Source organism: Anomaloglossus baeobatrachus, chromosome 2, assembly GCF_048569485.1.
Source record: "Anomaloglossus baeobatrachus isolate aAnoBae1 chromosome 2, aAnoBae1.hap1, whole genome shotgun sequence".
Lineage (NCBI taxonomy): Eukaryota > Metazoa > Chordata > Amphibia > Anura > Aromobatidae > Anomaloglossus > Anomaloglossus baeobatrachus.
Genome location: NC_134354.1, coordinates 674783436 through 674800329, shown reverse-complemented (window position 1 = coordinate 674800329; position 16894 = coordinate 674783436). Strand labels below are relative to the sequence as shown.

General features: G+C 50.9%; 1 protein-coding gene across 1 annotated transcript in view; it reads left to right on the top strand.

The window, feature by feature from the left end:
- LARP4 (La ribonucleoprotein 4) overlaps positions 1 to 16894 on the top strand; it is a 120304-nt gene that overhangs the window by 18253 nt on the left and 85157 nt on the right. Inside the window, exons 3-6 of the mRNA XM_075337142.1 lie at positions 1 to 141; positions 10470 to 10557; positions 10698 to 10834; positions 11045 to 11148. The exon at positions 1 to 141 is cut by the window's left edge and continues 18 nt beyond it. Of these exons, the coding sequence (XP_075193257.1) occupies positions 1 to 141; positions 10470 to 10557; positions 10698 to 10834; positions 11045 to 11148 (470 nt within the window). The remainder of the gene's footprint in view (positions 142 to 10469; positions 10558 to 10697; positions 10835 to 11044; positions 11149 to 16894) is intronic.

The window sequence follows — 16894 nt, the reverse complement described above, 5'->3', positions numbered from 1 at the left end:
GTGAAACGTGTAAACCCTTTGAAGTAATGTATTCCCCCTCTGGTGACGTGAATAGGAATGGTCAGTTAGAGGATGCAGCAGCAAATGGAATGGACTTATTAGTACAAGACGAACTTGGATACCAAATGTTTGAGGTTTCAGGTAAACTGGTTTTCCTGCCGCTTGTGATCACAGTTAAAGTGTTGCCAATGTAGTATTATTGGTGTGTTTCTAAGCCAGGGTTTGCTTTGTGCAGGGTAAGGTTCTCTGCCCCCCCCCCTCTCCCCTACATGCACATCTGCCGAGTATTCCCAGATGGAGCAGTTTCAGGAAACTATTGGCATTTGTCCTCCTGAAGCGGCTTTGCTGGTAGTTATGCAGCCGATATCTTTTGACACTAAACCCCCCCCCACCCACCCACCCCTACCTTTCAGAGGAAACTGCCTTAAGAGCAATTTAACTTCAGGCTTTGTAGACTTGGTAGCGAATAAAATGTGACATAAAACGAAACCTGCACAGCAATGTTGCTTTTTCATTGCTGTGCATTATATTAATTTCACGGGGAGCTTTTACGGTGCTTTTTGAGGAAGGATCCCATTTTCAGGTATATGCACATAGCATATATTTAAGTGCAAGTGACACGATTGCTTTTCAGGAGGGCAGCCGTCCCCTACCTCCCAGCTTCCTGCATGTTAGTTGGGGGGTCTGTACACCCCTGAATGACTGTTAAGGCCAGCAGAATGGTTTAGCCAGTAGCCCAAACTTTTCTCTCTCCTATGCTGAAGCAATGAATCTGGTGAAATCCCGCAACCTTCAGTCCTGTGCTTGTAAGCTGTAAAGTAAGGAACGCTAGACCAACCATGGGGCTAAAGTTAACATTTAAAGGGGTTCTCTTGTTGAAGACTACTCCTTTTACAATTCAGGTCACACTCCTAGCACCTCTGGAAAATGGAATGAATAAATTTCTTTGTCGCTCCATTGGGAGACCCAGACAATTGGGTGTATAGCTATGCCTCCGGAGGCCACACAAAGTATTACACTAAAAGTGTAAAGCCCCTCCCCTTCTGCCTATACACCCCCCGTGCTCACGGGCTCCTCAGTTTTTATGCTTTGTGCGAAGGAGGCAGACATCCACGCATAGCTCCACAGCTTGGTCAGCAGCAGCTGTTGACTAGGTTGGATGGAAGAAAAGAGGGCCCATAACAGGGCCCCCAGCATGCTCCCTTCTCACCCCACTTTGTCGGCGGTGTTGTTAAGGTTGAGGTACCCATTGCGGGTACACAGGCAGGAGCCACATGCTGTTTTCCTTCCCCATCCCTTAATGGGCTCTGGGCGAAGTGGGACCCGGATCGGTCTCCAGGCACTGGGACCGTGCTCCCTCCGCAGCCCCTGGGAATCTGCTGGATAGGAGCTGGGTATCGTCAGGGACAAGGCCCTGCTACTATGAGGTACTCTGTGTCCCCGTGGGGACCGCGCATGGAGCGCTGGTGCCATACACATTACAGCACTGCTGGGTGTGTTAGTGCGCCGGGCATGGAGCGCTTGTGCCAGACACTTTCCAGCTCTGCTGGGTGTGTTAGTGCGCCGGACATGGAGCGCTTGTGCCAGACACTTTCCAGCTCTGCTGGGTGTGTTAGTGCGCCGGACATGGAGCGCTTGTGCCAGACACTTTCCAGCTCGGCTGGGTGTGTTAGTGCGCCGGACATGGGGCACTTGTGCCAGTCACTTTCCAGCACTGCTGGGTGTGTTAGTGCGCCGGACATGGAGCGCTTGGGCCAGACACTTTCCAGCTCGGCTGGGTGTGTTAGTGCGCCGGACATGGGGCGCTTGTGCCAGACACTTTCCAGCACTGCTGGAGGTGTTAGTGCGCCGGGGGACTACGCGCGGCCGCGCTTATTGCCGGCCGCGCTTATAACTTTAGTCCCCGGCTTCTGCGGCCTAGTGTCGTTTATTCCCGCCCACAGGCCTGCCAGTCAGGGGAGGGGCGGGACGCTGCACGGATCGTCAGCGGAGGGCTGGAGCATACATTAGTATCCTCCTCCCTCCTCACTAAGTACAGTGGGGCACTGGGTTCCCGCACTTTTCTTGGGCACGCCCACGGTCTCCTCCTCCTCACAGAACGCCGGCAGCCATTCCTGTCAGCGATTCAGACGCTGGAGAGGAGAGAACAGGGAGACCCAGGCAGGGAATTTGGTGACCACACAACCGCTCTGAGCGGTCGGTAAGCAGCACCTGTGGTGCTGGCCCCACTGAGTACCGAAGTGTGTGTATATATATATATATATATATATAGGCTTATAGGCTATACATTGCACTGTACGGTCGCTCTGTTGATTCTTGGCTATATACCCTCCTGGTTGTTCTCAGAGGAGACAACATGTCATCTGCAAAAAGCAAGGGTGCCACAGCACAGGCGTATTTTGCAACCTGTACCTCATGTACAGCTGTACTACCGGCAGGTTCCACTGACCCTCATTGTGTGCAATGCTCGGCCCCTGTGGCACTTACTCAGCCGGAGCCTCTGCTACAGGTGGCCCAGGTGGATCCACCTGCTACCACTGTCCAGGTGACAGGGACGGAGTTTGCAGCCTTTGCTGACAAACTGTCTGAGAGTATGGATAAATGGTCTGCTAAAATACTGGAAGCTTTGCAGTCCAGACCGGTGATTCAGGCCCCGGGCTCTATCCAATCCTTGACCCCTGGTCCCCCTCAATTGGAACGGCAAAGTGCCCCGGGGGTAAACCATAGGTTCCAGGGTGAGGTCTCTGACACGGACTGCAGTCCCAGGCCGCCCAAGCGGGGTCGCTGGGAAATTCCCTCCACTTCATCACACTGTTCAGGGTCCCAGCAGGGGGACTCTCTGGAGGATGAAGCGGAGGTATCAGATCAGGATTCTGATCCTGAAGCCGCTCTCAACCTAGATACACCTGAAGGTGACGCAGTAGTGAATGACCTTATAGCGACCATCAATCAGGTGTTGGATATTTCTCCCCCAGCTCCTCCAATTGAGGAGTCTGCTTCTCAGGAGAAATTCCGTTTCAGGTTTCCAAAGCGTACATTAAATATGTTTCTGGATCACTCTGACTTCAGAGACGCAATCCAGAAAAACCGAGACTGTCCAGACAAGCGTTTTTCCAAGCGCCTTAAGGACACACGTTATCCCTTCCCCCCCGAGGTTGTCAAGGGCTGGACTCAGTGTCCTAAGGTGGATCCTCCAATCTCCAGACTGGCGGCTAGATCCATAGTTGCAGTGGAAGATGGGGCTTCACTCAAAGATGCCACTGACAGACAGATGGAACTATGGTTGAAATCCATCTATGAAGCTATAGGCGCGTCTTTTGCTCCAGCATTCGCTGCCGTATGGGCACTCCAAGCTATCTCAGCTTGTCAGGCGCAGATTCATGCAGTAACACGTACATCTGTCCCGCAAGTGGTGTCCTTAACCAATCAGGCGTCGGCGTTTGCGTCCTACGCCATTAATGCTATCCTGGACTCTGCGAGCCGTACGGCGGTGGCATCCGCCAACTCGGTGGTACTCCGCAGGGCCATGTGGCTACGTGACTGGAAGGCAGACTCTGCTTCCAAAAAGTTCTTAACCGGTTTGCCATTGGCTGGCGACCGCTTGTTTGGTGAGCGATTGGATGAAATCTTTAAACAATCCAAGGGAAAGGATTCATCCTTACCCCAGTCCAAACCAAACAGACCTCAACCACGGAAAGTACAATCGAGGTTTCGGTCCTTTCGGACCGCGGGCAGATCTCAATTTTCCTCGTCCAAAAGGCCTCAGAAAGATCAGAGGAACTCCGATGCATGGCGGTCTAAGTCACGTCCTAAAAAGACCGCCGGAGGCACCGCTCCCAAAGCGGCCTCCTCATGACTTTCGGCCTCCTCAAACCGCATCCTCGGTCGGTGGCAGGCTCTCCCGCTTTTGCGACGCCTGGCTGCCACAAGTAAAAGACCGATGGGTGAGAGACATTCTATCTCACGGTTACAGGATAGAGTTCAACTCTCGTCGTCCGACTCGTTTCTTCAGAACATCTCCACCCCCCGACAGAGCCGAGGCTCTTACGCAGGCGGTGGGCACCCTGAAGGCGGAAGGAGTGGTGATCCCGGTTCCTCTTCAGCAACGGGGTCACGGTTTTTACTCCAACTTGTTCGTGGTGCCAAAAAAGGACGGATCCTTCCGTCCCGTTCTGGACCTAAAGCTGCTCAACAAGCATGTGAAAACCAGGCGGTTCCGGATGGAATCGCTCCGCTCCGTCATCGCCTCAATGTCCCAAGGAGATTTCCTGGCATCAATAGACATCAAAGATGCTTATCTCCACGTACCGATTGCGCCAGAGCATCAGCGCTTCCTGCGCTTCGCCATAGGGGACGAACACCTTCAGTTCGTAGCACTACCTTTTGGCCTGGCGACAGCCCCACGGGTCTTCACCAAGGTCATGGCAACAGTGGTGGCAATCCTACACTCTCAGGGACACTCGGTGATCCCTTACTTAGACGATCTCCTTGTCAAGGCACCCTCTCAAGGGGCATGCCAACACAGCCTGAACATTGCTCTGGAAACTCTCCAGAGTTTCGGGTGGATCATCAATTTTCCAAAGTCAAATCTGACACCGGCCCAATCACTGACATATCTTGGCATGGAGTTTCATACTCTCTCAGCGATAGTGAAGCTTCCGCTGAACAAACAGCGTTCACTACAGACAGGGGTGCAGTCTCTCCTTCATGGTCAGTCACACCCCCTGAGGCGCCTCATGCACTTCCTAGGGAAGATGGTGGCAGCAATGGAGGCAGTTCCTTTTGCGCAGTTTCATCTGCGCCCACTTCAATGGGACATTCTCCGCAAATGGGACAGGAAGTCGACGTCCCTCGACAGGAACGTCTCCCTTTCTCGGGCAGCCAAAGCTTCCCTTCAGTGGTGGCTTCTTCCCACTTCTCTGTCGAAGGGGAAATCCTTCCTGCCCCCATCCTGGGCTTTGGTCACGACGGACGCGAGCCTGTCAGGGTGGGGAGCGGTCTTTCTCCACCACAGGGCTCAGGGGACTTGGACTCAGACAGAGTCTTCCCTTCAGATCAATGTTCTGGAGATAAGGGCAGTGTATCTTGCCCTAAAGGCGTTCCAGCCGTGGCTGGAAGGCAAACAGATCCGAATTCAGTCGGACAACTCCACAGCGGTGGCATACATCAACCACCAAGGCGGGACACGCAGTCGGCAAGCCTTCCAGGAAGTTCGGCGGATTCTGCTGTGGGTGGAAGCCACAGCCTCCACCATATCCGCAGTTCACATCCCGGGCGTAGAAAACTGGGAAGCAGACTTTCTCAGTCGCCAGGGCATGGACGCAGGGGAATGGTCCCTTCACCCGGACGTGTTTCAGGAGATCTGTCGTCGCTGGGGCATGCCGGACGTTGACCTAATGGCGTCCCGGCACAACAACGAGGTCCCGACTTTCATGGCACGGTCTCAAGATCACAGAGCTCTGGCGGCAGACGCCTTAGTTCAGGATTGGTCGCAGTTTCAACTCCCTTATGTGTTCCCTCCTCTGGCACTGTTGCCCAGAGTGTTACGCAAGATCAGGGCCGACTGCCGCCGCGCCATCCTCGTCGCTCCAGACTGGCCGAGGAGGTCGTGGTACCCGGATCTGTGGCATCTCACGGTCGGCCAACCGTGGGCACTACCAGACCGACCAGACTTGCTGTCTCAAGGGCCGTTTTTCCATCTGAATTCTGCGGCCCTGAACCTGACTGTGTGGCCATTGAGTCCTGGATCCTAGCGTCTTCAGGATTATCTCAAGAGGTCATTGCCACCATGAGACAGGCTAGGAAACCAACGTCTGCCAAGATCTACCACAGGACGTGGAAAATATTCCTGTCGTGGTGCTCTGCTCAGGGTGTTTCTCCCTGGCCGTTTACCTTGCCCACTTTTCTGTCCTTCCTTCAATCCGGATTAGAAAAGGGTTTGTCACTAGGCTCCCTTAAGGGACAAGTCTCTGCGCTCTCTGTCTTTTTTCAGAAGCGCCTAGCCAGACTTCCACAGGTACGCACGTTCCTGCAGGGGGTTTGGCACATCGTACCTCCTTACAAGCGTCCGTTAGAACCCTGGGATCTGAACAGGGTACTGAGGGTTCTTCAGAAACCACCGTTCGAGCCAATGAGGGATATCTCTCTCTCACGCCTTTCGCAGAAGGTGGTTTTCCTAGTAGCAGTCACTTCACTTCGGAGAGTGTCTGAGCTAGCAGCGCTGTCATGCAAAGCCCCCTTCCTGGTGTTTCACCAGGACAAGGTGGTTCTGCGTCCGGTTCCGGACTTTCTCCCTAAGGTGGTATCCCCCTTTCATCTCAATCAGGATATCTCCTTACCCTCTTTTTGTCCTCATCCAGTTCACCAATGTGAAAAGGATTTGCACTTGTTAGATCTGGTGAGAGCACTCAGATTCTACATTTCTCGTACGGCGCCCCTGCGCCGCTCGGATGCACTCTTTGTCCTTGTCGCTGGCCAGCGTAAAGGGACACAAGCTTCCAAATCAACCCTGGCTCGGTGGATCAAGGAACCAATTCTCGAGGCTTATCGTTCCTCCGGGCTTCCGATTCCCTCAGGGCTGAAGGCCCATTCTACCAGGGCCGTGGGAGCGTCCTGGGCTTTGCGGCACCAGGCTGCGGCTCAGCAGGTGTGTCAGGCGGCTACCTGGTCGAGCCTGCACACTTTCACGAAACACTATCAGGTGCATACCTATGCTTCGGCAGATGCCAGCCTAGGTAGGCGAGTCCTTCAGGCGGCGGTTGCCCACCTGTAGGACGGAGCCGGTTGCGGCTCTATTATGAGGTATTATTTACCCACCCAGGGACTGCTTTTGGACGTCCCAATTGTCTGGGTCTCCCAATGGAGCGACAAAGAAGAAGGGAATTTTGTTTACTTACCGTAAATTCCTTTTCTTCTAGCTCCAATTGGGAGACCCAGCACCCGCCCCTGTTTTTTGTGTACACATGTTGTTCATGTTGAATGGTTTCAGTTCTCCGATATTCCTTCGGATTGAATTTACTTTAAACCAATTATAATTTTTTCCTCCTTCTTGCTTTTGCACCAAAACTGAGGAGCCCGTGAGCACGGGGGGTGTATAGGCTGAAGGGGAGGGGCTTTAGACTTTTAGTGTAATACTTTGTGTGGCCTCCGGAGGCATAGCTATACACCCAATTGTCTGGGTCTCCCAATTGGAGCTAGAAGAAAAGGAATTTACGGTAAGTAAACAAAATTCCCTTCTTTCTTTCACTGTTAAAGGAGTGCTCATTGATGTAACGCATGACTGCTCGTGTCTGCCAGGACTAGGGGCATTTTATTCTATATTGTAGAAAGGGGCCTGAGCATGGACACTCAATCTATTAGCTCTAAAAAATGCATATGGGTAGGGATGTCCTTTTTGAGACAACCTCGTAAAGAGATTTGCATTTTCAGCATTGTTAAAGTTCTGAACTTCCTTATTTTTAGATAATAAGGCTCCATTGTGTTCTTCTGTTTTGAGATAACCTAAAGATCCTTCCATCCACAAGGAATCCCGAAGGTCTTCTTTTTCTCTTTCGGTTATCTGAAAGGTTGGCCCCCAGCCCATTACCTTGAAAGAAGTATTCCAGTGTTTAACACTAGAACTACTGGACTCGTGACACCTATATAGAAATACATGGTGCAAAGTAGTCAAAATGACTACCTCAGTAGTTCTAGTGTTAAAGATACCGTCACATAACGAAATCGCTAGCGAGATCGGTTTCTGTGACGCAGTAGCGATCCCGTTAGCGATCTTGTTATGTGTGACATCTACCAGTGATCAGGCCCCTGCTGTGAGATCTCTAGTCGTTGCCGGATGGTCCAGGTCATTTTCTTCAAAGGCGATGATCTGCTGGGCAGGACACATCGCTGTGTGTGACACTGTGTGACAGGGTCCCCCAGTGACTGCTGAGATCGTTATACAGGTCGCTACTGTGACCTGTATCGTTCCTGCATCGTTGGTAAGGTCTGACTGTGTGACATCTCACCTGCGATCCCTATCAGGTCGCATCATTTTCGGGATCGCTGGTAAGTCGTTGTGTGTGACTGGGCCTTAATAGAGGCATTTACACTGTAGGATAGTCGGGAACGAGTAGAATGCGCCTTCATTGGGTGAAATGATCTTTTGTGCAAATCATTGTTCTCAGCCACACATTGCTCTGGTAATCGGGACTCGCCCTGCAGAGCGCAAGGGCAGCCTAGGTGCACTGAGTGATCTAATGTACATCACAAAATCTGGTGATTATAACACTTATTACAATGGTTAAAGTCCACTGGGTATCTATAATAGATGTCACTTGCTGTAGATTAACATGTGCTTATGACTGCTGCAGCGCTGTCTGTATTGTGTTCTGATAATCCATAGCTCCCCCAGTCCCTATCACCCCCTTTCTTTAATCTCAATGTCCTATTTATGCTATCTGAAACTTAAACATTTTGCAGTTTTCACTTTCACACTGCTACAGGGGTAATTCTAGACTCTAGTGTCCTGTTCTTACAGGAAAGGGCACATGTACATTAGCTACAGTGAACAGTCCCACCCTATATTTTATGTTGATGCATCCAATGAGCCTGAGAAAGTCATTGTGAAGGGAGGGGAAGATGTGACAAACTAGTGATTGGTGGAGCCTGTGTAATCATCTGCGCATAAAAATGTTACCCATTATCGTAATGTCTGTGATGATAATGAGACTTCTGAAATAAGTCTTATGTCAAAAAAAGGGATGAAAAGTCTATTATATTTAATTATTACATTTTATGTGGGTATCCAATGTGTAGATTTTTTGGGACATTTTTATCACATCTATATTTTTTTTTTTTGTTTTAATATTTCTAAATTTATTTTTCTAATTTTCTTTAATTTGTGTATGTTACATAACATCCATTAAAAGATCATAAAACATCCTAGGTAGCTTCCCCAGACCACCTCACCCCCACTAACTGGGGCAACCAAAAGCTGTACCTAAAGCTCTGCTATGCTGTCTGAGACTGGGCATTCATGTATTAGTCATAGTCAGGTCTTATAGAAGCATTGTTGGTGCCAATGTTTCTGTTCCCTACATAGTACTGGATTGTTATACAGATGCTTCTTCCTCTGTTATGTCCGATACTTCCTTTGCTGGCACAGAAATAAGACCAAATGAAAGTAAGTTGTCAGTGAGCTCCTAGTGGGGAGTGTGGACCATAAGGAGTGAATGACCACTTCCTGAACATGAGTCCTGAAGACACCATTAGTCTGCACTCCTGCCTCATGCATGCTGATGGTTTCTTTCAGCATTAACAGCAGGGGCTTAACACCTTTACTAATGAAGTGCTGTGATCTGCATTTCAAAAGCAAAAGGTTTAAGTAATTCAATCACTGACTTGGACAGCTGAAAATCTGCATAATTTGCATAACAAACACATTGGCAGGGCTGTACTGGCCATCTGGCAATTGCAGGATGGGCTGGTACCTACTTTGGGCCACTTTGATGCTTGGTATCTCCCAATATCATCAGCAGTTCTGGGTGGAGATTTGAGGGGGGCGTGCTAAGTGCTGGCTCATAGGCCACTGCAATGTATGATGTAACTTGTAGTAATAGCACACAGTAAGCCTGTGAGAAGTAATGGATGTAAACATCAGAGCTACAGCTGTGGACACCAAGTGCTGCTATCTGTATGATAAAAGGTTTACATTACTTTAAGAGTGTGGATGCATTAGTGGCACATAATAGCGTGATTGAATAAAAAAATGAAATGAGTTAGGGTAGTGGGTAACTTTGTGGATAACTTCTTTAACCCCTTCACGACCATGGACAGATATATCCGTCATGGAGCCTGTCCCGTTAAGCCCCGCCCCCTGCCGCGGGCAGGCGGCGGTGATTGGCGGACATACCAGCTGTTATCAACAGCTGACATGTGTGCCTACATGTTCCGAGTGGAATCGCATTCCACCCGGAACATTAACCCCTTACATCTCGGTGCCATAGTCTGGCAGCGAGATGTATATGCGTGCGGCCATGTTTTTTACTTACCGCCGCCCCCAGCGGAAGTCACGTCAGTGATCACGTGACTTTCGGGGGTTGCCATCGTAGCACAGGGTCATGTGATGACGCCTGCAGCTATGACGAAGTAATGGATGTAAACATCAGAGCTGCAGACACTAAGTGATGCTATCTGCATGATAAAAGGTTTACATTACTTTAAGAGTGTGGATGCATTAGTGGCACATAATAGCGTGATTGAATAAAAAATGAAATGAGTTAGGGTAGTGGATAACTTTGTGGATGTCTTCTTTAAAGCCCAAGACCAAGTCCCGGGAAATTGCATCTCTTGGTCATTATCTGCTTAAACAATAGGTTATTTTCTGATGATGCATTCTCTCTAAATGCTTTATGGTTTTTATAAACGGAGACTCCTGTTAGTGAAGAGTCTGAATTTAGTAGCCTAAGTGACAGTTTAATGTGTTTCTGAAGGTGAAGGCACGACATCTGCTCCACAAGCCGTTTCTGCAGAAGATCTAAAAGAATGTCTGAAAAAACAATTGGAGTTCTGCTTTTCGAGGTACGAGTAATTCTTCTCTTAGTAATATTTCATATGAAGTGTCAAATGGATGATGCAAAAAAAGCTACAAATAGATCTGATCATTATTTAATGTGGATTCTGAAACATTGATGTGTATTTTTTTTTTCCCCTCTCCCCAGAGAGAACCTATCTAAAGACTTATACTTGATGTCCCAAATGGACAGTGATCAGTTTGTGCCTATATGGACGATTGCAAATATGGAAGGAATAAAAAAGCTGACCACTGATATGGACCTTATTGTTGAAGTTCTACGTTGTAAGTAGTCACGTCTTGTATAGATTACTTTTCCTTGCTTATACATCAGAAGTCCTCTGTGCTGGTGTGTGGGATGGAGCCATTAGGATTTGCATTGTGATCTACTCTGGTCACATACAGATGATGGCGGCACATAACATTTCTGAGGTTGTGATGGCAGTAACGCTCCATTATCTCGTTTCCTGACCACTTCTATACTTCTCTGTGCAGCTACTCCTGTGGTACAAGTTGATGAAAAAGGAGAGAAAGTGAGACCAAACCACAAGCGATGTATTATAATTCTACGCGAAATCCCTGAAACGACTCCTGTGGAGGTACGGTCATTTCTTATCACCAGTTCGATCCATATATTGTTTAATGACCGTATTTAAATATGTATTTGTAAGCGTAAACCAGGAGTTGGTGAAAATGATGGAAGGTAGATTTTTATTTTTTCTTTATCGTTCCTTTGGGAGACCCAGACCATGGGTGTTTAGCTTCTGCCTCTGGAGGACACACAAAGTACTACACTAAAAAGTGTAGCTCCTCCCTCTGAGCTTATACACCCCCTGGTAGCCAGTCCTAGCCAGTTAATCGCTTTGTGTTCAGGAGGTCATACATCCACACATGCATTCTCATCTGATTGTTTGTTTGACTTTTGGAAAGAGTTTGAAGAAAAGCGAGTCCATGTCTGGACTCCCGGCATGTCCCTTCTCACCCCACTGTGTCGGCGGTGTTGTTAAGGTTGATTTACAAGGCTGAAGTGTTACATGCCGTGCTCCTTCACCATCCCTTCTGGGCTCTGGCTTGAAGTGGGAGCCAGCACGGTCTCCATGCCTGGCAGGAGTCCGGTCTCCATCCACAGCCCCTTGAGGATTCTGTTGGACCGGAGCACTCATCCCCAGGGACATGGCCCTGCGTCTCAGCAGCTAAGTACCTGAGACGTTTATGTTGGGGGTCCCGGTTCTTTATTGTAAGGGGAGAGTATGCTGTATGTGATTGTTTTTAACTTTTCCGGCGGGTTCTCCAGCTTTTGCCTGAGAACCGCGCCGATGGTGCCTGCTTGTCGGCCTCGCCGCTTAAATTTAGGCCCCGGCTTCGCCGGAGGCCTAGTTTCGTTTTCCTGCCCTCGCATGTCACTCATGCAGAGGGACTGGTTCGGCTCCTCCCGGCGGCCGTTCTACACAAGGGAGGGACACTCCCCACTGCTGGGGCGTCCCCCCTTCCCGGCAGGTCTCTATAGCCCTCCAGTTCCCGCTCTTTTATAGGAACGCCCCTAGTCCCGCCCCCTCCATTTCTCAGGCAGAGTTCACTCTGCTCTGGGACATCCTGCATTCTGCATCTCTGCTGAGGTGCTGCGCTCTGGGGGACCGGGCTTCGGGATCTGGAGGGCACACAACACCGCGCTCAGCGGTCTGGTAAGCCACAGCCGGTCTCCGGTTGTGGACCTCTGTATATTCTCCCTGGGGTTCATTCTCTGCAAAGCCCCCACTCCAGCAGCATGTCTCACACAAGGAGCAAGGCTCCAAAGCTTTATTCTGCATGCAAGCTACTGCTGCCTGAGCCGAGCATTTATCCACACTGTGATGGTTGCTCTAACTTGGCGGTGCCACAGCCTGGAGTCTCACCCCCAGTGGTCTCTCAGGCTGCTGCTGCACCTGTGATTGAACCCCCGGCCTGGGTTAGAGTCCTTTTCTAGGTCCATATCCCAGTCATTTGCTGAGTCCATGGGACTTTTGTCCAGGACTTTGATGAATATGCATCAGCCCCCCTCTCAGGGTGCCTCTAATACTCTTGACAGAGGACTCCTATCCTCTGACCTCCATCCATCAGAGCTCACGGAGGATTCATCATCTGATCCCAGACCCCGTCCTTCTAAGAGAAGGCGCAGGGTTTCCTCCCCCTCCCCATCCCACAGCTCTGTCTCAAGAGCTGACTCTCAAGATGAGGAGGATGCTCTCACTGGGGGCTCGGAGGCTATGTATCCCATCGATTTCTCTGATAACAGAGAACAATAGAGGAAAATAGGGTTTATTTGAGCCGCGCCAATGATCACTTCTCAGGTATTCAGACCTGTGCAAAATAAAGATCCATTAATCTGAATACCTGAGAAGTGATCATTGGCGCGGCTCAAATAAACCCTATTTTCCTCTATTGTTCTCTGTTATCTGCCGTCTGGGTTGCTGCTGCCTTGATCAAAACTTTCCATGCCTGCATAGTAGTTGTGACTTTCACAACTTCACTTGGTGAGTATTACTGCTCCCTGTCTCTACCCCGTGTGTTATTGGGGTAAAACCCTATTGCGCTTTTTCTCCACAGCTTTTTACTCATCGATTTCTCTGAGGGTGACTCAGATCTTAGTGATTTGATTGGTTATATTAATTCTGTGCTGGATCTCAATCCGCCAGTATCAGAGGAGCAACTCTTTGGCAGAAAAACATCAGTTCACCTCGCCTAAGAGAGTGAAGAGTGTGTTCTTTAACCACTCTAGTTTTCAGACCGCTGTGACCAAACCCAGGGCCTGCCCTGACAAACGCTTTCCAAAGCGTGGTTCTGATGACCGGTTTCCATTTCCACCTGAGATGGTCAAGGAGTGGTCTCACTCCCCAAAGGTAGACCCTCCGGTGTCTAGGCTATCAGCCCGGACCGTTGTCGGTGGCTGACTGCACCTCCCTTAAGGATTCCACTGACCGTCAGATTGACCTTCTGGCCAAATGTGTGTACGAAGCTGCGGGGGCCGCGTTTTCCCCGACTTTTGCAGCCGTGTGGGCTCTCAAAGCCATCTCTGCTTCTCTAGAGGAGATGCATTCCCTCACCAAGGAATCTATGCCTGAGATGGTTACCTTAACTGCTCAGGCTTCAGCCTTTTCATCTTATGCCATGTCTGCCATGCTAGAGGCTGCTCACCGCACTGCGGTGGCTTCAGCTAATTCTCTTGTTATCCACAGGATTTTGTGGCTTCGAGAGTGGAAGGCAGATGCTTCTTCCAAGAAGTTTCTTGCTTGGCTCCCTTTTGCTGGTTCATGGCTGTTTGGTGAACAGCTGGATGAAATCATTAAAGAAGCTACTGGCGGGAAGAGTACTTCCATGCCACAAACCAAGACCAGGAAACCCGCCCAGGGTAGGAATCAATCGAGGTTTCGTTCCTTTCGTTCCTCCAACTGGTCATCCTCTAAGCCTTCCGCCTCGTCCGCTAACTCAGCCAAGGATCAGAAATCCAACTGGCGCCCAAAAGCGCGTCCGCAGAAGACCGCAGGAGGTTCTGCCACTAAGGCAGCTTCCTCATGACTCTCGGCCCGCTCCAGCCACGTCCTTAGTCGGTGGCAGGCTCTCCCACTTTGGCGACGCTTGGTTAAAGCAAGTCTCCGATCAGTGGGTGAGAGACATCATATCTCACGGCTACAGGATAGAATTCTCTTCCAGCCCTCCAAACAGATTTTTTCTCTCAACTCCCCCCTGCTCCAAGGATGCCGCCTTCTCGCAGGCCGTGGCGTCCTTGCAGGCAAACGGAGTGATTGTCCCAGTTCCCGCTCAGGAACGGTTCAGAGGTTTTTACTCAAATCTCTTCCTAGTTCCAAAAAAGGACTGTACCTTCCGGCCCATCCTGGATCTCAAGCTTCTCAACAAGCATGTCCGGGTGCGGCATTTTCGCATAGAGTCTCTGCGATCAGTCATTGCCTCTATGACCCAAGGGGCGTTCCTGGCGTCCATCGACATCAGAGATGCCTATCTACATGTGCCAATCGCAGTGTCACATCAGCGTTGGTTACGTTTTGCGATAGGAGAGGATCATTTCCAATTCGTGGCTCTCCCCTTCGGGTTAGCCACGGCCCCTCGGGTATTCACCATGGTCAAGGCGGCAGTGATTGCGGTCCTGCACCTCCAGGGGTTAGCAGTGCTTCCTTATCTGGACGTCCTTCTGGTCAAGGGTCCATCCAGCGCAGACTGTCAGCGGAGTGTTTCGCTCACTCTCGCCACCCTAGCCCAATTCGGGTGGATTGTCAATCTTCCCAAATCCACTCTGACTCCGACCCAGAGTCTCACGTACCTAGGGATGCAGTTCGAGACTTTGCCGGCACTTGTGAAGTTGCCCTTAATCAAATAGCAGTCTCTCCGGCTAGCGGTGCACTCTCTCCTGAGGCCCCGCCGTTATTCCCTCAGGCGCCTGATGCAGGTGCTGGGTCAAATGGTGGCTTCCATGGAGGCGGTTCCCTTTGCCCAGTTCCATCTGCGTCCTCTGCAGCTGGACATTCTCCGCTGTTGGGACAAGCGGCCTTCCTCCTTACAGAGGTTAGTGGCTCTGTCGCCACGGACCAGGACCTCTCTTCAGTGGTGGCTTCGACCCCTCTCCCTGTCCCAAGGGCGCTCTCTCCTGGCTCCGTCCTGGGTGATTCTCACCACGGATGCCAGCCTATCCGGCTGGGGAGCGGTACATCTCCACCACAGAGCTCAGGGCACTTGGACTCTGTCCGAGTCAGCCTTTTCAATCAATGTGCTGGAAACCAGAGCTGTGCTTCTAGCTCTCCTAGCCTTTCACCACCTGTTGGCGGGCAGGCACATTCGAGTCCAGTCAAACAACGCGACAGCGGTTGCCTACATCAATCACCAAGGCGGGACACGCAGCCGCCTGGCAATGTTGGAGGTCCAACGCATTCTTCAATGGGCGGAGGACTCCAAGTCCACCATATCCGCAGTCCACATCCCTGGCGTAGAAAACTGGAAAGCAGATTATCTCAGCCGTCAATCCGTGGACGGTGGCGAGTGGTCTCTGCACCCGGCAGTGTTTCAGTCAATCTGCCGCAAATGGGGCACTCCGGACGTGGACCTAATGGCATCCCGTCACAACAACAAAGTTCCTGTTTACGTGGCTCGCTCCCACGATCCTCAGGCCTTCGCCGCGGACGCTCTGGTTCAAGACTGGTCCCAGTTTCGTCTGTCCTACGTGTTTCCCCCTCTAGCTATCTTGCCCAGAGTCCTGCGCAAGATCAGAATGGAGGGCCGTCGAGTCATCCTCATTGCACCGGACTGGCCCAGGCGAGCTTGGTATCCGGACCTGCTCCAACTGTCCGTGGAGATGCCGTGGCATCTTCCGTACCGTCCAGACTTGCTCTCGCAAGGTCCGTTTTTCCGCCCGAATTCTGCGGCACTCAAATTGACGGCGTGGCTCTTGAGTCCTGGATTTTGACGGCTTCTGGTATTTCTCCTGAAGTCATCTCCACTATGACTCGGGCCCGAAAGTCTTCCTCCGCTAAGATCTATCACAGGACTTGGAAAATTTTCCTGTCCTGGTGTCGCTCTTCCGGCCATCCTCCTTGGTCATCCTCCTTGGCCATTCTCCTTGCCGACCCTTCTGTCTTTTTTACAGTCTGGTCTGCAGCTAGGACTGTCCCTCAACTCTCTCAAGGGACAAGTCTCAGCTCTATCAGTGCTGTTCCAGCGACGTCTCGCCCGGCTGGCTCAGATCCGCACCTTCATGCAAGGTGCGTCTCACATCATTCCGCCTTATCGGCGGCCCTTGGATCCCTGGGACCTTAACTTGGTCCTCACGGTATTGCAGAAACCCCCCTTTGAGCCTCTTAGGGAGGTTTCTTTGTATCGTCTTTCTCAAAAGGTGGCCTTTCTAGTTGCCATAACTTCTCTCAGGAGAGTCTCTGATTTGGCTGCACTCTCCTCGGAGTCACCTTTTTTTGGTTTTTCACCAAGACAAGGTAGTTCTCCGTCCGACCCCGGACTTTCTTCCTAAGGTGCTCTCTCCCTTCCACCTTAACCAGGATATTTCCTTGCCTTCCTTCTGTCCGGCCCCTGTTCATCGCTTTGAGAAAGCGCTGCATACTCTAGATCTGGTGCGTGCTCTCCGGATGTATGTGGCTCGCACCACTGCGCTTAGGCGGTGCACCTCTCTTTTTGTGCTAACCACAGGGCGGCGCAAGGGTCTCTCTGCTTCTAAGCCGACCTTGACCCGTTGGATTAGATCGACCATTTCGGACGCCTACCAGAGTACTCAGGTGCCTCCCCCGCCGGGGATCAAAGCACACTCGACCAGAGCTGTCGGTGCCTCTTGGGCTTTTAGGCACCAGGCTA